The 23248-nt window shown below is 37.3% G+C and overlaps 2 protein-coding genes and 1 pseudogene across 2 annotated transcripts; all 3 read left to right on the top strand.

Moving 5' to 3' along the window:
• LOC131989060 (zinc finger protein 208-like) overlaps positions 1-5041 on the top strand; it is a 403618-nt pseudogene extending 398577 nt beyond the window's left edge.
• Positions 5042-9073: 4032 nt separating this feature from the next.
• LOC131989069 (zinc finger protein ZFP2-like) lies at positions 9074-16988 on the top strand. Its single transcript, XM_059354239.1, has 7 exons — positions 9074-9608; positions 12160-12225; positions 12330-12456; positions 13546-13640; positions 14650-14876; positions 14965-15056; positions 15435-16988. Exons 1-7 carry the CDS (start codon positions 9311-9313, stop codon positions 16708-16710), a joined length of 2181 nt encoding a protein of 726 aa, XP_059210222.1. The 5' UTR covers positions 9074-9310; the 3' UTR covers positions 16711-16988.
• Positions 16989-19071: 2083 nt separating this feature from the next.
• On the top strand, positions 19072-22512 carry LOC131989292 (zinc finger protein 239-like). Its single transcript, XM_059354482.1, has 2 exons — positions 19072-19209; positions 20871-22512. The coding sequence occupies exons 1-2, from the start codon at positions 19072-19074 to the stop codon at positions 21570-21572; spliced, it is 840 nt and encodes a 279-aa protein (XP_059210465.1). The 3' UTR covers positions 21573-22512.
• Positions 22513-23248: the final 736 nt, after the last annotated feature.

The following is a 23248-nucleotide window of genomic DNA, read 5'->3' as shown; positions in this document are numbered from 1 at the left end:
ACTGTTCATCCAGTAGTTTTAAAAATTAATTGTGGTGTTCCCCAAGGTTCAATTTTGGGACCAACTCTTTTTAACGTGTGCGTACACGTGAGGGCCCGTTCAATGCGGCTTGCAGGTTAAATCATATATTTATTTATATCCTCATCGCGTGTCTCTGTTTGTTGACTTCACAGCTCATCTGTGTCACGAAACACTTCTGACTTCAGGACGTCCGTCTGAAAGAAGAAGAAGAAGAAGAATGAGTCCTCCAAAGAAGGTCAGATCACTTTAATGAACTTGAGTTTGAATTTGTGTTTTTTGTCATTTTTTGTTCTCTTTACTTCAGAGATCAACATTATGAATCCAACAGAACAATCTAGGGACATATGGGGAATTCTTTCATGATTTATCAATTAATTAATTAATCAATTTATAATAATAGATTATTTATGTAATTCCTAATAAGAAGTATAGTCATTTCTTAGTTAAATTCGGATTATTCAACTAACTGTACAGATCAAAACCCAATAAAATCTGGTATTGATAAATTAATTACATTTTGTTTCAGTCTCATTTGAAAATAATGAATTCTTTACCTATTCAGTGACTGTTTCTCTGTCTGAATGAATCTCACGGACAACAACATAAGAGATTATACATTTATTTATGCTAAACATAGATATGTATGGACAGAAAAGTGAAGAAATAAAGAATATCAAATTAATGCAACATGAGTTTGTTACCCAGATTACAAAGTTATCTAAAATCAAACATAGGCATGGTAAACCAATTGAAACCTCACCGCTGTCGACTAAACAATTAATTTGGACCTCTAATTACTTTAAAGTTACCATATGAAAGTTTACTTCAGGAAACTATTCAGCACCAGCTTTTAACCACAAATAGCCAGGAAATCAGCTTGACCCTACTTGAGAAGACATGAAGAAGCGATGAAGTCTCGGGATAGATTCGCCTCGCGACCCGCTGTGCACTGCAAAAAAAGAAAAGTTGGTTGAACTGAAAATTCCAAGGCAACAAACTTTGGCTTTGTTTTTGAGTTTGCTCAACTCTGAATTCAGATTTTTGTCAACTCAACTGTCAGTTGTACTAACTTATAATTTTACATTGTAATAACTTTTAATCCTTACTTCAGCTAACTTCTGTAATGTGCTAAATTGGCACGATTGTAACGCTGCTATGAAATGTCAGCTAATGTTGCGAACACAATTTGAGTTAGCATTGATACGCTAATGGTTACTCTTGTAGCTGTAACAAGCAGCGTCGCTAGCATCAGTTAGCCGCTAGCATCAGTTAGCCGCTAGCATCAGTTAGCCGCAAGCATCAGTTAGCCGCTAGCATCAGTTAGCCGCTAGCATCAGTTAGCCGCTAGCTTTCGTTAATGACCGAATTTCACCACTTTCCCGCATTTCACAACAAAGAAATACGAGTTATCAGAACTATTGTCCCTTGTTGTGAACCCCAACTTAAAGATATAAGTAACAACAACTCACCAACTTGTTTTTGAGCAGACAACTGGCTTCCTTTGTTGTGCTAACTTACATTATTGACCTAAATGTCAATAATTTATATTTCCAAGTTTTACCAACTTAAATCACTGTTTTAGGCCAAAAAATACAAGTTGGCTTTTTTGCAGTGTGCAGCTTTTGGTTCTGGTCCAGTCCGTGGTCCGGTCTGGCTCTGAGAGGAAACAATCAGCTGCTCTCTTGACTCGCTGTAGTCTGATGTCCTGGAGGTTTCAGTGGCTTTTGCAGGTTTCAGGTTGCAGGTTGAGATAAAAGTTGCTGAATGAACTTTAATCTTTAATCTGCTTCATAAAAATAGCGCTCACAGTACTGTCGTCTTAGCATCAAAAAACTTGTCACTAATAAAATTCTTAAAAAGTTGAATGCAGTCTTGTAAAAAAATACTGGATTACTGATGAGTAAAAATATATATAACTAGTAACATTAACTTGAAAGAAAAAGTAGTAGAAAAAATAAATGAATATAAAGAAAGAAAGAAAGAAAGAAAAGAAAATGTTTAAAACTAAATTTGTGCAAGAAGAAACCGTAGAAGAAGAGAAGCAGAAAGCAAGAGAGAGAACAAACATCTACTTTGACTTTTATATTTCTCATGACGGGCGTGCCTTGGGCCGTGACACACATATTATGCGAACGGGAGCTGCATATTTATATGAATTGATACCACTTGGAAACATTATATCAAAATGACATAATACCAGAGGTTATCAAGAGAAGAGAAATTACATTGTACAGAAGCAATACAGAATACTGATTTTAACAAGATTAAAATGTACACAAGGAACAACATGTATTCCCCCATATTTCACAAAACAAAAATTGTGTCACAAAACAGATTAGTCTGATTTGAAAGACACATCTGTTTCCTGTAAATTGTTTGTCAGGTCCCATCTAGAAATCAAAAGGTCAGAGGAGGGATCCGACTTAGGTGATGGTTCCCAGCGATGGTTGGTGTCTCCCAGACATCTGAGCAAACAGACTAGGTGCTGTATCAGTTCAGGGCCATTAAAACGCTCTAAAGAAACGCGGGAGTAGGAACCTTGGCACCATGCTGTCCCTCCAGAGATAAGAATCACCTCACGTAAAATGAGCTTCAAAAGACAGCTAAGTTGATTTGCAATCAACACTGCATGTGAGAAGGGAAGAGTCTGGAGATGGGAGGCCCACAACAGAATTACAAATTGCAACAAGGGGAGAGAGGGAGAAAAGTAAATCCAAAGATTGATATTTAGGAGATGTAACAACACACAAAACCCTACCCACGTGCACTTGGACGGAGGATGTGTTCTTACACTGGAGTGGTCTCTGGGTAAATTAACACCTGACAGTCAGAATGAAACACTTCATGGCTGTTTCTTTTTATTCCCACCTTGGAATTAAATGTTTTAATTTTTTTGTTGTAACCAGCTGTTCACACTTAAACATCGAGGGTTATGTTGTACAGACGTGCTCTAATTATTATTGATGGTTTTAGATAAATTGCTCCACCATGGCAACTCACTGACCCTCTCTCTCTTTCTTTGTCTGTCTGTCGCTATAGAAACAGGGAAAAAGAGAGGGACTTAAACATCACCGCTGTCAGCTCTGTGACAAATCCTTCACATCAGCTGGATATTTAAAGGTTCATATAAGAGCACACACTGGAGAGAAACCATACAGCTGTGACGAATGTGGGAATGCTTTCACCACAGCATATCACCTGAGACAACATCAACGCATTCACACTGGAGAGAAACCGTACAGCTGCGATAAATGTGGGAGCTCTTTCACCACAATAAGCAAGCTAAGACAACATCAACGCATTCACACTGGAGAGAAACCATACAGCTGCGACCAATGTGGGAGCACTTTCACTCTGGCAGGCACCCTGAGACAACATCAACGCATTCACACTGGAGAGAAACCGTACAGCTGCGATCAATGTGGGAGCGATTTCACCTCAACAAGCAAGCTGAGACGACATCAACGCATTCACACTGGAGAGAGACCGTACAGCTGCGATCATTGTGGGAAAACTTTCACTCAAGCAGGGACCCTGGCAGCACATCAACGCATTCACACTGGAGAGAGGCCGTACAGCTGCGACCAATGTGGGAGCGCTTTCACCTCAACAAGCAAGCTGAGACAACATCAACGCATTCACACTGGAGAGAGACCGTACAGCTGCGATCATTGTGGGAAAACTTTCACTCAAGCAGGGACCCTGGCAGCACATCAACGCATTCACACTGGAGAGAAACCGTACAGCTGCGATCAATGTGGGAGCGATTTCACCTCAACAAGCAAGCTGAGACGACATCAACGCATTCACACTGGAGAGAGACCGTACAGCTGCGATCATTGTGGGAAAACTTTCACTCAAGCAGGGACCCTGGCAGCACATCAACGCATTCACACTGGAGAGAAGCCGTACAGCTGCGATCAATGTTGGAAAAGTTTCACTCGGGCAGAGAGCCTGAGACGACATCAATGCATTCACACTGGAGAGAAGCCGTACAGCTGTGATCATTGTGGGAGCACTTTCACTCAGGCAAACAACCTGAGACAACATCAACGCATTCACACTGGAGAGAAGCCGTACAGCTGCGATCATTGTGGGAAAACTTTCACTCAAGCAGGGACCCTGGCAGCACATCAACGCATTCACACTGGAGAGAGACCGTACAGCTGCGACCAATGTGGGAGCACTTTCACTCAGGCAAACAACCTGAGAAAACATCAACGCATTCACACTGGAGAGAAGCCGTACAGCTGCGATCATTGTGGGAAAACTTTCACTCAGGCAGGGACCCTGGCAGCACATCAACGCATTCACACTGGAGAGAGACCGTACAGCTGCGATCATTGTGGGAAAACTTTCACTCAAGCAGGGACCCTGGCAGCACATCAACGCATTCACACTGGAGAGAGACCGTACAGCTGCGACCAATGTGGGAGCACTTTCACTCTGGCAAACAACCTGAGACAACATCAACGCATTCACACTGGAGAGAAGCCGTACAGCTGCGATCATTGTGGGAAAACTTTCACTCAGGCAGGGACCCTGGCAGCACATCAACGCATTCACCATTCTCCCTGTGCTGTGTTGTTATATTCTGAGCTTCTCTCTGAAACGAAAGACTGACCAGCAGGAACTGTATGTAGGAGGAAGAGGCCATGGATTAACAGAGACACAAAAACACTCCAGAGTTCAAACTCTGACTGAACAAACTTTTATTCTTATTAGATTCTGATAAACTCCAAATATTATTGTAAACATTGAGCTGTTGTTTCTGTCATTCTCAGCATCAACATGGTCATTATCATTAATTATCTGACACCAGCAGGATAATAAATAACAATAAAATCCACACAGCCTGTAAATAGTGGTGAAATGTAATGATATGATAACTTTACTTCATTAAAAAAATGTTCTTAATTATTTTTCAGGTTGGGATTCAACATGAATTTTTTTTCAAATGTATAATTTTTAAACATTTTTACAGTAATCCAGGATCAAACCTCTGAAATAAAGACATTTTTACCTGGCTTTTCATTCTGTGTTATGTTATTTTTCTCCCAGCTCAGCAGTTTATACTTCTTCAGAATATGACAATTATGAAATCTGAAAGCTTTCTCCTGTTTACCATACTTTTTTTATTATCATGAGTGTGCTTTAGACCAGCTTATCAAAAAGTATGTGATGTTTTAGATAACCACTTAGAAGAAGTATATCATGAACCCAATTAACATGAAGCTTACATCATGACACCTCTGCTCGTTGCTTCCAGTACAACTGATCGCTGCCATAAAATGCTTGTTTCTAAAAAAACTCTGGCTCCATCCTAAGATATAGATTTACATAATACATTGCCCCCCTTTTTAAAATTATTTTTTAATTTATCTATGTCTTTTTTTTTTCACTCTGTTATTCTACTTCAATTAATATTAATATTACTATATTATGATGATTATGGCATTTATAATAATAATAATAATAATAATTATTATTATTATTATTATTGTTGTTGTTGTTGATGTTCTTGTTATTCTCATAATTCTCATAATTAAGTTGATTTATATCGTATAATAATAGCACTAGTATTATTATTTTCATTATTGTTGTTGCTGTTTTTGTTATTATAATTATTATCTTTTTATTATTATTATTATTATTATTATTATTATTATCATATTATACATTGGTATAAATATGCTGGTTATATTATATTATTATTTTATTAATACATTTTAAAAAATATATTCTTTTTCATCCTCTTTTTTATTCATAACAGCCCTTAAGTTCATTTTAATCTATAATAATATATACATTCAATAAAATGTATATATTTATATAATAAATGTGTGTTGTTTTTAAAGCTAACTCATCCACAGGGTGGCAGAAGGACACCAGAGGGCTGTTCCATCAACGTGGCTAAACAAACTGCGGCTTCATTGACAAAGCCTGGTTAGAATTAACACCAACTTTCAGTTGAGGCTAAAGCCGTTCTACTAACAGCTCAGAGTGTCTAGTCCAGTAGTTCTCAACCTTTTTGAGTCGCGACCCCCAATTTAACATGCATGTTGTCCGTGACCCCCGCTCACTGAACAGAATCTCACACGCACAGTTCAGATCACCCAAAAAAGAAACAAAATGACCAAAAAAAGGAAACAAAATGAGCAAAAAAGACACAAATTGACCACAAAATGATCAAAAAAGACAAAAATGAGCAAAAAAGACACAAAATGACCAGAAAAGACACAAAATGACCACAAAATGACAAAAAAGACACAAAATGACAAAAAAAAGACACAAAATGTCAAAAAAAGACACAAATTGACCAAAAAAAAGAAACAAAATGACCAAAAAAGACACAAATTGACCAGAAAAGACACAAAATGACTAAAAAAAAAGATACAAAATGACTAAAAAAAGACACAAAATGACCAAAAAGACTAAAACACATTAACTCATGAACACTTTAACACAGTGGAGACAGAGCTGACTTCCAAAATGATTTGGCGACCCCCAGAAATCATCTCGCGACCCCAATTGGGGTCCCGACCCCAAGGTTGAGAATATCTGGTCTAGTCAACGCTAACTCAACCCAGGCTCTACCATAGATATCTATGGGCCATACAAGCCGGCATTGTGCGCAAGAGCAAAGTATATAAGCAGCTCGTATTAATCGATCGTGGAACAGCCATAAGATGATGTGAAAAGTGGTGATAATCAGCGCTGAACGAGCTTTATTAAGAATATCAAGTGATGGTCACAAAAAGAGGTGAAAAACAGCACAGATTTTTCATCGGCGGCCGATCAAACGATGCTGTTGGAGCTTTATGAAGAATATAAAGTGACGGTGACAATAACATACAATACTACTACCATTAACATTAAGCTGTCGTTTCAGACTACCTAGACCTAGGACAAATGCACTGAAAAGAACTGTATTGTACAGAGCTATTGTATACTGGAATGGACTTCCGTACTGCTTCATTCTTAAGTGTAAGAAATCAGGATTTAGAAGGGAATTGAAAAAAGCTGTTTTGAGTAAATAAATTAGGTTAAATTCAGTTGACTGATATCTGTAAAGCTGCAGAATGCCTTATTTTGTATTTTTTGTTTGTGTTTAAACTTGTACAGAGAGAGTACAGCTCTTAATGAACTGATCTCTGAATGTGTCTGTGTATATGTGTGAGTATGTATGTGTAGGTACTTGTACTATGTATGTATATACTTGTACTGTGTATGCATGATCCACGTGAATGTTACTGTTATGTGTCTTGCTTTTTAGAGACCCCGGGAAGAATAGTTGTCACCATGGTGACAACTAATGGGGATCCAATAAACAATAAACAATAAACAAACAGAGCCAGCGAGATGGCATGGTGAAACATTGCAGACTGATAAAATGCATGAGTAATTAAAACCTACTTATTGTGTTATTTGTAGTTGTTGATAAATTATCAATTAGATCACTAGATCAATAAGAATGGTTATATTATCTGTAGGTTGGATAATAACAGCTGTATGTTCACAGCTAGGTGTAGGCTCACGTGGGAGAACTCACAACTAAAATGAATTTACTGTAAATTGGCCTAACTGGGCGAAGTAACCCTGTTCTATATTAATTATTCTGTTACATCTCAACAGGAGAAATCTGAACAGCCAAAAAACTACTTGGACAAGTGAAAATGTAATAATGTTTGGGCTAAATCTTCATTCTTCAGATTGTGTGTAGCCATGCACCTTGCTGCAGGACACAGCTACTCCAGCAGGGAATAATGAAACTGTGAAATTAAATAATAATTGACAAATACATAATCAGCTAAGGCCACATGTTTTCTTTTACAGGATGTCGGCGCGATCTGCAAGCCTCATACGTTTATGGGAACTGAAAACCAAAAAACTCCATATGGAGACAAAAAGCTGAAAATGGAATAATTATATTGGAGATAAAGTAACTAGAGAATGATGTAAGTATACATTTAACCACAACAGAAGGTCCTGGTTTAGACTGGATTTAATGTGTTTTTTTGTCTTAACAGCTAGAACAAAATGAATGAATAAGGACTACTAAAAAACTTTAGCATTCTTTTCTTAAATTATAAATGTTTAGCTTTTAAATAAAGCGTTCACTCCAAAACAAAAGTTGCATGAATTAAACAACAGATTGACTGAAAAAGGTACACTACCGATCAAAAGTTTTAGAACACCCCAATTTTTCCAGTTTTTTATTGAAATTCAAGCAGTTCAAGTCAAATGAACAGCTTGAAAGGGTACAAAGGTAAGTGGTGAACTGCCAGAGGTAAATAAAAAAAGGTAAGCTTAACCAAAACTGAAAAATAATGTACATTTCAGAATTATACAAGTAGGCCTTTTTCAGGGAACAAGAAATGGGTTAACAACTTAACTCTAAGGAGTCTTGGGCTATTTTGTCCATTTTTGAATTCTTTTCATGTCTTTGTAAGTCATTTTGTGTCTTTTTTTGGTCATTTTGTGTCTTTTTTTGGTCATTTTGTGTCTTTTTTTAGTCATTTTGTGTCTTTTGGTGTCTTTTTTGTCATTTTGTGTCTTTTTTTGTCATTTTGTGTCTTTTTTGGTCATTTTGTGTCTTTTTTTAGTCATTTTGTGTCATTTTGTGTCTTTTTTTGTCATTTTGTGTCTTTTTTTGGTCATTTTCTGTCTTTTTTTAGTCCTTTAGTCCAACATAAAATGTGATTTTGAATCTTTTTTTTTACTTTCAAAACACTATCATGCTCAATAAAGAATTTTAAATGTTGCAAATGTGCATTAATTTCAGAGTACACTGAGACATTAAACTGCATCATTTTCAATTCAATTCTGGAAAAGTTGGTGTGTTCTAAAACTTTTGACCAGTAGTGTATATAAATTCATGCCTCGAGAAAAAAAGCTCTAAACCAGACTGTAACATAAAAGAAAAGTCTAAACTTTCCGCACGGACATGACAAAATTGACGCGCCCACGAAAAGAAACGTGGCGGAACTGTCTTTTGGGATTTTGTTTCCGCCCGTCGGGAATTATTTAACACACAGCTAAAGTAAGCTCGACAGTTAGCCTGTTAGCCCCGGAGCAGGCTAGTCCAGTGGTGTAAGTTACCATGGTTACTGAGTGGGGATGACTTTGATGTAACGCATCTCTCACTTAAATTCGCGAGAATTATCATATTAAACCACTTTATTATATTAATCCACTTTGATCAGCCCGCTCACCACAAGCGGAACCTTTGATTTTGATTCTTTTTTTCCAGTCGGACAACATTAACTCGAGACTTTCTCCGCAGAAAATGGCGACTAACGTGTTGTTCGTCCCCCCGCTGGACTACAACATGTCCAAGTCTGAGATCCTGAGAGCGGTGGTCGCGGAGAGGCTGTCCACGGCCGCGCAGGAGATCTTCGCGGTCGTGGACAGGACCGTGTCCGGCTACGAGGAGGAGGCTGCGGGTCTGAGGCTGGAGGTGGACCGGCAGAGGAAGCTGCTGGAGCTGGTCCTGCAGCCGCGGGTCACTCTCTGCAGAGCAGGTGACAGCGGAGCACCTGAACCTGTTAAAAAACCTGATAATATAAGATCTTCAACCAGCAGAGGTGGGCAGAGTAGCCAAAAAATGTACTCAAGTAAAAGTACTGTTACTTAAGATTATAATTACTCAAGTAAAAGTACTCATAAAAATAACTACTCAAGTAAGAGTAAAAAAGTATGCAGTGAAAAGACTACTCAAGTACTCAAGCAGTGGCGGTTCTAGACCAGTTTTACTGTGGGGGGCTAAGCAGGGACCAGTGTTTAATCAGGGGGGCACATTAAAAAACGTCAAAAATGATATTTAAGCATTCAAAACCTTTATTTTTAGCTAATTTAAAAATCTCATTTAAGTATATTTGGAAGATACAAATACACTGACTTACCAACAATAATTATTTTTGCACGACTATGACATTTCTCATTTTTGTGCACAATTACTTTTTTTTTATAATTTTGAAAGTGCAGTACAGTGAGAATGATCTTCTTTTATATACACAAGCTTTTCATTGCACAATTAAACTATTATACAATGCAATAATACAATCTATTCAAACATCTGCTAGTTTAAGATCTTCAACTAGCAGAGGTGGGCAGAGTAGCCAAAAAATGTACTCAAGTAAAAGTACTGTTACTTAAGATTGTAATTACTCAAGTAAAAGTAAAAGTACTCATAAAGATAATTACTCAAGTAAGAGTAAAAAAGTATGCAGTGAAAAGACTACTCAAGTACTCAAGCAGTGGCGGTTCTAGACCAGTTCTATTGTGGGGGGCTAAGCAGGGGCCAGTGTTTAATCAGGGGGGCACATTAAAAAACGTCAAAAATGATATTTAAGCATTCAAAACCTTTATTTTAGCCAAAAGTCTCATTTAAGTATATTTGGAAAAACTACATTGATTGAAACAATGAGACTTACCAACAATAATTATTTTTGTACGACAATGACATTTCTCATTTTTGTGCACAATTACTTTTTCTTTATTTTGAAAGTGCAGTACAGTGAGAATGATCTTCTTTTATATACACAAGCTTTTCATTGCACAATTAAACTATTATACAATGCAATAATACAATCTATTCAAACATCTGCTAGTTTAATATCTTCAACTAGCAGAGGTGGGCAGATTAGCCAAAAAATGTACTCAAGTAAAAGTACTGGTACTTAAGATTATAATTACTCAAGTAAAAGTAAAAGTACTCATAAAAATAATTACTCAAGTAAGAGTAAATATTTTCATTTCAAAGCAGTGAAAAGACTGCTCAAGTACTCAAGCAGTGGTGGTTCTAGACCAGTTTTACTGTGGGGGGCTAAGCAGGGGCCAGTGTTTAATCAGGGGGGCACATAAAAAAACGGCAGAGATTATATTTAGGCATTCAAAACCTTTATTTTTAGCTCATTTAAAAATCTAATTTAAGTATATTTGGAAGATACAAATACACTGATTGAAACAATGAGACTTACCAACAATAGTTATTTTTGCACGACTCTGACATTTCTCATTTTTGTGCACAATTATTTTTTCTTTATTTTGAAAGTGCAGTGCAGTGAGAATGATCTTCTTTTATATACACAAGCTTTTCATTGCACAATTTAACTATTATACAATGGACACATTCTGGGTTCCTTTTGTGCACAATGAGATATTGTTTGAACAAAAAATAGGTCAGAATTGTTCCATCGTTCATCGTTATAAATTCATCATTTTATTATTAATTTGACACAGGGGCCACAGCAGGGGCCAAGAATCTTTAACCCTCTGGAGTCCAGGAAAACGCCGTAGCACGACTTCTTCATGACGTCAAAAATGACCAAAAAAGACACAAAATGACTAGAAAAAAAACACAAAAACGACCAAAAAAGACACAGAAGACACAAAATGACAAAAAAGACACAACAGACACAAAATGACAAAAAATAACAAAAAAAAGACACAAAATGACCAGAAAAAAAACACAACAAGACCAAAAAAGACACAGAAGACACAAAATGACAAAAAAGAGACAAAATGACAAAACAAGCAACAAAATGACAAAAAAAAGACACAACAGACACAAAATGACCAAAAATGACCAGAAAAAAAAGAGACAAAATGAAAAAAAAGCAACAAAATGACAAAAAAAGAGACAAAATGACAAAAAAAGCAACAAAATGACAAAAAAAAAAGACACAACAACAGACACAAAATGACCAAAAAGGACCAAAAAAAGACACAAAATGACAAAAAAAGAAAAGACGAAAAGACACGAAAAGACATGAAAAGGATTCAAAAATGGACAAAATAGTCAAAGACTCCATAGAGTTAAGCCAGTTCTGAAGTGCTGTGTTCAGGGCCATACACTCTACGTCATTAATGATATATATATATATATATATATATATCACAAAAAAGGGCATAGTCGTATATATATGCCCTTTTTTGTCAAAGTTTATCAGTGTAATAAACATTTTGTGAAAAAAATTGTGCCACAGAATCGTGATCTCAATTCTAAGCAAAAAAAAAACGTGATTCACATTTTTTCCAGAATGGTGCAGCCTTCTTTCTACACAGTTTTTCTTCTGATTTTACTTCAGTAAAACGTGTCACTCAGTACTGTTGTAACTTTGATCTGTGATGCAGAAGAAGCTGGAGGTGAGGACGAGGCTGCAGGAGCTGATCTCCACCAGCAGGAGGAGCAGCACACTAGTATGTCCACAACTTTTACTCTGATGACCGCTTTAAATTCACAGCTTTACACATAAAACATATTAAGAGTTTATAAAGTTTGATGTTTTAGAGGTCCTCTTTAGTGTTTTGCCCAGATGTGGAGGACAGTGTGAGCTGGGAAGTCTCTGGTGAGGATGAAGAGTCCACTGAGGAGCCGGAGCAGAGCGCCAGTCTGGAGCTGTGGGATCCGGATCGGCAGAATCCAAAAAGGTTAAAATATCACCAGATATTAACACTTAACTTATAGATTTCACCATGAAACTTCCCCAGTTTGTTATTTACTAGGGCCGGGACTTTAACAGGTTAATTAAGATTAATTAATTACACAAAAATTAACGCGATAAAAAAATTGACTTTGCATTTTAATCGCACTTATTTTTGCACCGCGGAACGTTTCTCACAGGATGAGTTTCAGGAGGACCAATTATACTGGAGCACCAACTAGCGTTGATGAGTTGAGACAACAACAAACCACAGTGAACATGAAGGAAGAAGCTGATGAGACCTTTGGTTGGCCCCGTGGATGATGGGACATTTAGTTACTAAAAACCAACGGATGGAAATGACCAAAAAAAGACACAAAATAACAAAAAAAAAGACAAAAAAAGACACAAAATTGCTAAAAAGACACAAAAAGGGCACAAAATAACTAAAAAGGACACAACACAAATAACGGAAAAAGACACAAAATGACAAAAAAAAGACACTAAATGACCAAAAAAAGACACAAAATGACAAAAAAAAGACACAAAATGACAAAAAAAAGACAAACTGAACAAAAAAAGACACAAAATGAAAAAAAAAGACACAAAATTGCTAAAAAGGCACAAAATAACTAAAAGACACAACACAAATGACGGAAAAAGACACAAAATGACAAAAAAAAGACACAAAATGACAAAAAAAAAGACACAAAAAGGTCTACCTACCTATAGGCTACCTGGATTTATGAAATGTACTATATTTATAAATATGCTATTGCTCCACTTAATGGCAAAAATTGCACTGGTCTGTTGGACTTGAACAAAAATAAACAATATTTTTGTTTCTTAAGCTTATGTATTCAGTCATTATTCAATGGTATACTAAAAATCCATGTGAAAAAAATGACTTCTCACTGTTCTCAGGTCAGATATTTATATGCGATTAAAATGCGATTAATTAATTACAAAGCCTCTAATTAATTAGATTTTTTTTTTTTAATCAAGTCCCGGCCCTAGTTTAGATATGCAAATTAGATTTGAACTTGTTAAATATATTTAGTTTGATTTTTACCTCAGTTGGTTTCTCTCCTTGCAGACGTCGGACTGTGAGGAGGAAACGCAGGACCTGGGCTCCTCTGAGCCTCCGAGTCTGTCTGCTGCAGGACTGTCACACCGATAAACTCAGAAAAGGTGATTTAAAAGAAATAAAGTGAATTTAAAATTAAAATAAAATAATAATATAATTTAAATAAAATTATACATTATATAAAAATAATGTTTTATCTCAGGATTGTGTTTGTAAATGTGTTCTTATTTCATGCAGCAGCTCCTTTAATCTGAGACGGTTTTATTGTCTGTGAGGGACAATAAACTTTATTAAGTCACTTTATATGCAGATGATGAACTTATATTTAGATATTTATTCATTTTTTTCTGGAAATGTGGTGAAAATTTGCACCAAGGTTTGGATGGAAAGTAATCAACACTACTGTGCAGTTTTGTCAGAACAAATAACCAGAAAACCATTTTTTTTTTTTTAAATGTTGTGATGATTTTGATTGTGACAATATTTCTAGTCAGTGGTGGAAGAAGTATCCCGACCGGGAACATTGCACCAATCTCCATTCAAAAATCTGCTAATTCAATATTTTCAACGAAAATACACTTTACTGAAGTACTTTACTCAAGTTTACTCAAAGTCCTGCATTCAAAACTTCCTGAAGTAAAAGTACAAAATCATCAAAATGTACTTAAAGTAACAAAAATAAAAGTACTCGTCAGATTGTTCTCTGTATTACAACTATATTATTGGGTTATAATAAATATATTAAATCAGCAGATTTTTGAATGGAGTTTGGTCCAACTGTTCTCACCTGCTCTACTAGAATAAACTCAATAATAATTATAATAATGTTTTATCTCAGGATTGTGTTTGTAAATGTGTTCTTATTTCATGCAGCAGCTCCTTTAATCTGAGACGGTTTTATTGTCTGTGAGGGACAATAAACTTTATTAAGTCACTTTATATGCAGATGATGAACTTACGTACATTCAGATCATTTTTTTTCTGGAATTGTGGTGAAAATTTGCACCAAGGTTTGGATGGAAAGTAATCAACACTACTGTGCAGTTTTGTCAGAACAAATAACCAGAAAACAAGTTTTTTTTTTTTAAATGTTGTGATGATTTTGTGCATTAGTGTTGAAGTCCCCGATGCTGGAGGTGAGCTGTCCCCGAGGCCTGAAGGAAGCCGACTTCCTGGACCTGATGAGGTCCACCTTCCCACAGCTGACCGGACCGTTCGACGCCTTCACCACCGACGCCTCCAGGACGTTGACGCCGCTGAACGTCCGTACGCTGACGCCAGAGGAGATCCAGAGGTCCATCAGGTCCACGGGGAAAGGACGATCCGCCCTGTACATCCGAGTAAAGGCAGATTTACCTTTTTTTTACTCAAATAAAAAACTGACGATTTTCTTCATGTTTTAAAAAGTTGATGTTGATTTTCTTCCAGCCAGTGAAGACATCTCAGAAGAACACGGAGCAACTTCCTCCTCCACAGAGAGACGAGGAAGCCGCTGAGGACTCAAGAAGTGATGAAGACAGGCAAGTGAAAGGAATATACGTGTTAATAATCCAACCTAAGATACTAAACCATTAAAAGCAGTCAAGGTTCAAAACTCCCAGTCCTGGAGTTCTCCAAGTCCATGGATTCCCCACGATTTATTAAAAATCCCAAAACCAACAGGAGAGTTGGTTTATAAAACATGCAGAAAGAATGATAAAATGGAGTAAAATTAGCTCACTAAATCAAACTTGCAAGCTTGCATGAATTACTAAGTTTGTTTTTTATTTTTTTTAATGAAAGAATACTTTTAACTATTTTTGGGGGGATTTTCAAACTTGGAAATGGGTCTGAAATTTGACCCACAACATAACAGGAGGGTAAAATAATGGAACTGCTTGTTTTTTCTGCCTCTGCAGTCATGTAATAAAAGTGGAGAGCGACGAAGCAGATGATCTGTGGAGCAACTTGAGGCGACAACAACAAACAGAAACAGAAGAACAATCTGCAGCTGAGAGCGAAGCGGACCGCGGAGATGACGATGATGACGACTGGAACCCAGACAAGAAAGACGAGCTGCTGAGGCAGAGGGGAGCTGAGAAGACGACGAGGAGGCGGCGAGCAGTTAAAACAAAGAGAAGGACCTCGTCGGACGACGGCAGCGCTCCTCTGTCCTGTAAAGTGTGCCGGGCTCTGCACGGATCCACCAGCATGCTGATCAAACACTCCTGGAGCCACGTGGACGATCCGGAGAACATCTGTGGAGCGTGTGGAGAACGTTTGGAGTCTGCAGAGGAGCTGAGAAACCATCTTCACTCTCACCAGAAAACACACAGCTGCGACGTCTGCGGGAAGTCTTTCGTTACGGCTGTCAGTCGAAACCGGCACGCTGCTCTGCACACGGGAGAGAAACCCTACAAATGTGACATCTGCCACAAAGCGTATTCTTTCAAATACAGCCTGCAGATCCACCAGTGGGAACACGTGGAGGAAAAACCACACAAGTGTGACGTCTGTAGCAAGACTTTTATTTTCAAACATCAGCTGAGGATTCACAACAGGACCCACACCGGAGAGAAACCCTACCGCTGCGACGTGTGTGGGAAATCTTACGGTGACTTTCGTTCTTTATCCAAACACAAGTTGTATCACAGTGGGGAGAAACGCTACAGCTGTCAGGTTTGCGGAAAGCGATTTATAGCTCCCGGAAATCTGAGACAACATGAGAAAATCCACACGGACCGACTTAAGACTCACCTCTGCCATGTTTGCTGCAAAGCGTTTCACACAGGTGGCCAGTTAAAGGTTCACCTGAGGATACACAGCGAGGAGAAGATCATATGTAGCGAGTGCGGCAAGGGGTTGTCTTCCCGAGGAGCCCTGAAGAGACACATGATGATGCACAACGGGGAGAAACCGTACGAGTGCTCAGAGTGCGGTCACACGTTTACCTGCAGGTACACTCTCAGTGCTCACCTGAGGACACACCTGGGCATCAAACTCTTCATCTGCGGGGTTTGCGGGAAACCTTTCGCTCGCAACGAACACCTGACGATCCACATGAGGACCCACAGCGGGGAGAGACCGTACCAGTGCACCGTCTGTGGCAAAGCCTTCACGCAGAGCCACTGTCTGAAGACACACATGAAGAGCCACCAGGGAGAAGAGTCGGCATCAGGCGGACTGAAGCCCTGAAGTGTCTTTTTTCTTACTTAAAACTTAAAAAACTCACTGTTAATATGGAAAAATGTAACAAGAATTTGTTATTTAAAGCGTTTGGTTTCTGATGCTTAAAAAGTACCGTAGTAATTCGATTTATCGTTGATTGATTTCGATTTGTCGTTGATAGATTTCAGATTTCAGATTGATTTCGCAGACACTACAGCTTTTCTCCAAAATCAAGTTTGAACTAATCAAAAGTAAAAGATAATTTCTTTGTCCTAGTTTGAACTTTTACAGACGTAGTCATTATATATTTTTTGTATGTAGCTGCTGTCGTGGGTTTTGTTTCTGTAACATTTGATCAGATTAGACGACTCGTGCAAACAACATTGTTGACATATTGATAAACCTATTCAGTAGACATCACCCGATCCTAACGATATCATCTCATTATTATTAGACTTTTAAAAATGTGTCTGCGTTCATATGATTTCTGTTGATATAAAGAAAAGTCGGACAAAATATCTTCGGGACCTAAAACACACAATCCAATCCAATCCAATCCCCTTTATTTGTTTCGCACATTTAAACAACACAAACGTCTCCAAAGTACTGTACATAAAATCAACAATAAAACAAACAATTCCATATACCAATCAGCAATAAATAATAAGTCTATAAATCTAAAATGATGCCATAAATAAAACAATACAATCAAACAGATAAACATAGTAAAATAAAATAAAAGACGTAGTTAAAAGTAGTAAAATAAATAAAAGACACAGAGGACCACAAAACTCACGCAGTGTTAAAAAGCCAAGGAATAAAAATGGGTCTTGAGACACAAAGCATCACTGCAGTTGAAAAACATGAGTAATCATGGTGAATTGAGGAGAATATCAGTGATCAGGTACCTTTAGAAAAGCTTGATGGAAACCACAAAGTCCGATAAAAATTTCGGAAATGTACATAAAAGTTTTTACGCTTGCTTGAGGTGGTTTTTGTGGTTTGGAAATATAGGTACTGTTTTCTCTCTTCTTCTTCTCCTGTTTACTGACGGATTAGCCTCCAGCAACACGTTACAATGCCACCTGCTGACCAAAGTACATTACTGCAGCTTTGTTTATTTGTTCTAAACCAGCTGATGGAAACTCACTAGTTCACATTTTCTTAATGTTTCTTAATTTCAATATTTCACCTAAAAATTCGATTCAACTTTAATTGAAACACGGCAACTGAAAACCCAGAAATATTGGCTGTTGCCTCTGAAGCTGACAGGTTCTAATATTGCTTTAAACGTGTTTGGGTTTTTTTACTCTACTATATCTTTACATAAGAAATAGTTATTATAATAGTTAGTATTTCCAATGTGCCACTTTCTGCTCCACTACTTTTCGGAGGGTAAATATACTTTTCAATCGTTTGTCTTTGTTAAACTTTAAGTTTCTGTTTTACATGTTTTATTAAAGTTGGAGGGAGCCTGAGATCTAAGATTTCCATTGCCAACAACTGCTCTCTGTAATTGTTGTTCATATGACAATAAATAACTTTAAACTCATTTGTTTGCACAATTATTAATTAAATTAAATATTATGGTTGAAGACATGAAGACATGAAGTTTAATGGATGTGTGCAGGGGAGGAACTAACAACTATTGAGTTTTATGATGATGGTATTTTCTCAGAATTTTGCAGATTAAGTTTACCGCTTAATCAGCAGCGTTGATGGTAAAGGTAAAAAGAAATGAATGATAAAATTCTCTGAGATTTTTTAATATTTAAAAAAAAAAATTAAAGTCTGTAAGTCACTTCAAGTCTACATTAATAATAAATAAAAATGCAAATTTTTTTCTATTATTTTTTATTTCCATATAATTATAATGGCACACTTGACACATGGTACAATTAAATCAATTTTTAATAATATATATATTAGTTGTTGATTATAAAATAAGAAATAATGTGATTGTATAAATAATTAAAATAAGTCAAGTCTAGTTTATAGTTTATAGAGCACATTTAAAAACAACCTCAGTTAATCAAAGTGCTGTACAGTTATTAAAATACAATAAAACCATACACAAATATAGCAATAAATTAAAAAAAACAACAATAAAATAAAATAAAACATCTAAAGCGGAGTTAGAGTTAAAAAGGAAATTATAGTAAAATAAAATAATTAATAATAGAGGCTAGAATAAATAAATACAAATTCCTATCCGAGCAGTAACTTTTTTTTAGTGCACTCCATGAATGTGATGGTTATTAATTATTAATTAACTAGAAGTTTAATTTCATTTCTTTGCACACCAGCCTGCTCTCAGGCGAGACTCTGAGATATCGCGAGATGTTGTGACAACGCGAGATTCCCGCAGATCACTGAAAGACTGTAGTGATGGAGGAGGAGAAGCGGAGCGACCTGCTGGATTTCAGAGACCAGGACAGGAGCGGGACGGAGGAGGAGAACCAGGACCCGGTGCTCCTCTTTGGACCAGCAGCGGCCGGCTCGTCCTCTGAGACTCCCGGTGCTCAGGTCAGAGCTACCGAGGCTCCGTGTGTTTACATAGCGGGGTTAGCCTCTGAGCTAAGCTAAGCTAAGCTAAGCTAAGCTAAGCTAAGCTAAGCTAAGCTCTCTCTCTGTCCAGCTGCTGTTGAACCAAAACATAAGCGAGCTAACGTTGCTGCTACACTGGGTGATAAGATAACGTCGCTAACGGGACCGGAAACGCGATTTGTCGTTTTTACAAATAAATTAACTATATATTTATTAGAGCGGGACAGATATTATCGGCTGTCTGTGCTGTTATATATATATTTTTTTTACACAATATTTATATAATACAGAAAATGTTGCTTGTCGTAATCTACAGGTGCATCTCAATAATTTATTTTTTTATTTTTTTATTTTTTTATCCTTTTTATAATTAGAATGTTATGCTTTTAACCTGTAGCACTTTGAGATTTCCTGTAATGTAAAGTGCATTACAATATTATTATTATTATTATTAGAATATCATAGAAAAGTTTATTTATGTCAGTAATTCAATGTTTTTTTGAAAATGGAAATAACACATATAGATCCATTACACACAGAATGAAACATGTCATGTCTTCATTTATTTATTTCTTCTAATTATAATAATTATGGCTTACATTTAATGAAGACCTAAAATTCAGTGTCTAAAAAAATGTAATATGGCAAAAGACCAATTTTAAAAAGTATGTTTAATATGGAAATTATTTCCTCTGAAAAGTATGTGACTCAATACTTGGTTGGGGCTGATGCACCTGTAGAAATGGCTCCAGCTATGCATTTTTATTCATATATATATTTATTTTCTCAGTTACTCATTTATGGACTTGGCTGACAATATAATGCATTTTTTATTCAATAATATTTAACATTTTTTATACTTTATACAAAGTTTTATGTTTGAGAATGTAGCTCTCTGGGTAAAAACCAGTGCAAACTCCACATAAAAAAGATTTATTTTCATTCCAGCTCAAAAAATGTTTATATCACTTAACAATGAATGTTCCCTCTAAAATCAGTATCATCACCGGTCTCATAAATCTCATATTGGTCGGGCTCTCATATAATGAAAGTTTTAGGAATTGATAGGATATGATAATTTTGCATTTTCATTTCATTAATGGATGACGATATTACCTCCGTATGTACAGGAAAAATGGTTTTATTTAATAAGAAATGGTATATAAAAAAAATACATATTTTTTTGTTAGCGCTACATTTCGACAGTCTTTACAACAACAACAAAAATCAAAAAGGGGGTAGGTGTTATGTAGAAATGTGGTCTTCCACATTTTAAACATTTTCATTTTCTGATTCACAAGTTTATAAACCAAAGATAACAATATTTTAAACCCCAGAGACTTCTGTAAATCAATTCAACTGCAAGCAAAATAAATCGGGTCGTGACAAAAATACTCCAGTAAATAACTAAAGTAAAGGTAGAACCTTTTTTAAAAATATTCTAGTTAGTGTGCTCGCTCTGCTCATTCTGAATAGTAAAAATAGTAATAAAAAATGTAGATGTGGCTGTCTAGTTCATACTATGACCAATGTTGCTAGGTTTAATGGATTCTACCAGGAGATCTAACTTATAGCTTCAGATAACTTGCTCCACCATGACATCTCACTCTCTTTCTGTATGTTTGTGTTTTTTTCTGTAGAAGTGGAGAAGAAGAGAGGGCCACAAATGTCACAGCTGTGAGCTCTGTGACAAATCCTTCACATCGCTGAAATACTTGAAAACTCATCAGAGAATTCACACTGGAGAGAAGCCACACAGGTGTGACCAGTGTGGGAAAAGCTTTATGACGTCAGGAACCCTGAAAATCCACCAGCGGATTCACACGGGAGAGAAACCGTACAGCTGTGTTCAGTGTGGGAAAGCTTTCACTCAGGCACACCAACTACATACACATCAGCGAATTCACACTGGAGAGAAACCATACATCTGTGACCAATGTGAGGCAGCATTCACCAATCAGAGTAGCCTGGAAAACCATCAACGTGTGCACACGGGAGAGAAACCGTACTGGTGTGCCCAGTGTGGGAAAACATTCTCTCATGGCAGTAACTTTAAAGCGCATCAGCGGATTCACACGGGAGAGAACCTGTACTGGTGCGACCAATGCGGGAAAACATTTTCTCAGAGTAGTCACCTTAAAGTCCACCAACGTGTTCACACGGGAGAGAAACCGTACAGTTGTGACCAGTGTGGGAAAACTTTTTCTCAGGGTAATCACCTGAAAGTCCACCAACGAACTCACACTGGAGAGAAACCGTACTGGTGTGACGAATGTGGGCAAACATTTTCTCACAGCAGCACCCTGAAAATCCACCGACGGGTTCACTCTGCTCCGTTTTAAATTTTCTTCACAAAAACTATATGACCTATCAAAACGTGGATCAATACACCGATACACAAGACTTGTGTCTACTGTTTAAAGTTTAAATGGAGTCTCTAGGTGAAATTATGCCGGAGAAGTAGACGTTTAAAAATCTCCAATTATTGTTCTTTTTCGCTCATTTTTTTCCCGCTGTCCCATTCATTTCAATGCAAAATTTTGGGCAGTTATAGTTTTTTCTGTCTAATTCGGCCTCTTTTAGGCTCTTCCAGCTGTGTTGTTATAATCTTGGATATTTTTTGTTCCAAATTCAGGGCTCACAAATACTTCTACTGTCACACAATGTGTAGCCTTGAGGTCATGCCAGAATCATCACTACGACTAAGTATCTTTTTCTGTGGCTTTCATTAGCCCCTTTCATAGTGTTGTCACGCGAATATCCCGCTATATTGCCGGAAAGATCTGTGCCGGCTTTCCGCCTTAGGGTGTTCATATTGATCCTGCAAAGATGTGATATTTGTACCCTTTTATAGTGCAGTCTGGCGTCGCAGAACGAGTTGGGAGGAGACAATAGTGATCAACAGCATCATTAGCACAGTGCTAATAGGCTAACAGTTAGCTCTGTAGCAGCACAGTGTGTATGTGCTGCAGCAGTATGTGTTCAGTTAGCGACCTCCGTTTGTTTACAACAAGCACCGGACACCAACAGTTTGTTTACGATCGGCGGCTGACACCACATGTACAGTTAGCATGCTGGTTTGTTTACAATAAGAGGCGGACGCTGTGAACAGTGATTCGATGACTGTCGGACCAAGTGGGAGGTGTGTGTGAGAGACGTCGTGTGCGACGTCAAATTCCCAGGCTTGCCGGGACGTCCTGTTCATAGTGGTCCCGCTTCCAACAAACCCACCATTTTTGGGTGCTTTCATAGTAGTCAGGCGGCTTAGACAAATAAAGGAGACACGTCTGACAAAAGCACCACATTTTTTTTTCCACATACTCTCTATCACCATAGGTTTCAATTTTTGGTAGGAGCCACTTCATCAAGATTGTGGATCGGAGATGGCAGCCATATAAAGTCTATGAGAAACTCTATATCTTCCAAGCCAATTAGAAGGTCAATCTTGGTGTCAAAATATACATTTTCTGGGTCAAGGAATCATTTAAAGCTGTTGAGAATATCACTAGATAATTATTTGATCAAATAGATATGTTCATTTTCACCCAGACTGGTAGGTTTTCAATAATACTGAGCTGAAAATGAATCTATGTTCACAGGAGAGTGCGGATTAGCTGCAATGTACACTGCTCAAAAAAAAATCAAGGGAATGCTTTAATCTCATGTCAGATCTCTAGTGATATTCTCAATAGCTTTAAATGATTCCTTTACCCAGAAAATGCATATTTTGACACCAAGATTGACCTTTTAAGTGGATTGGAAGATATATTGGTTCTCATAGACTTTATATGGGTGCCATCTCCGATCCACAATCTTGATGAAGTGGCTCCTACCAAAAATGTAAACCTATGGTGATAGAGAGCATGTGGAAGAAATTTGGTGCTTTTGTCTGGCGTGTCCCCTTTATTCTTAAATCTGGTCCTAAGCCGCCGGACTATAGTGGAGGCGAGACGTTACAGAGCCGTAAATGTCCCGGCACTATGAAAGGGGTTATTAAGTCTTCTAAACTGCTAGCTTG

Source organism: Centropristis striata, chromosome 17, assembly GCF_030273125.1.
Source record: "Centropristis striata isolate RG_2023a ecotype Rhode Island chromosome 17, C.striata_1.0, whole genome shotgun sequence".
Taxonomy (NCBI): Eukaryota; Metazoa; Chordata; class Actinopteri; order Perciformes; family Serranidae; genus Centropristis; species Centropristis striata.
This window is presented reverse-complemented; position numbering and strand designations above follow the sequence as displayed.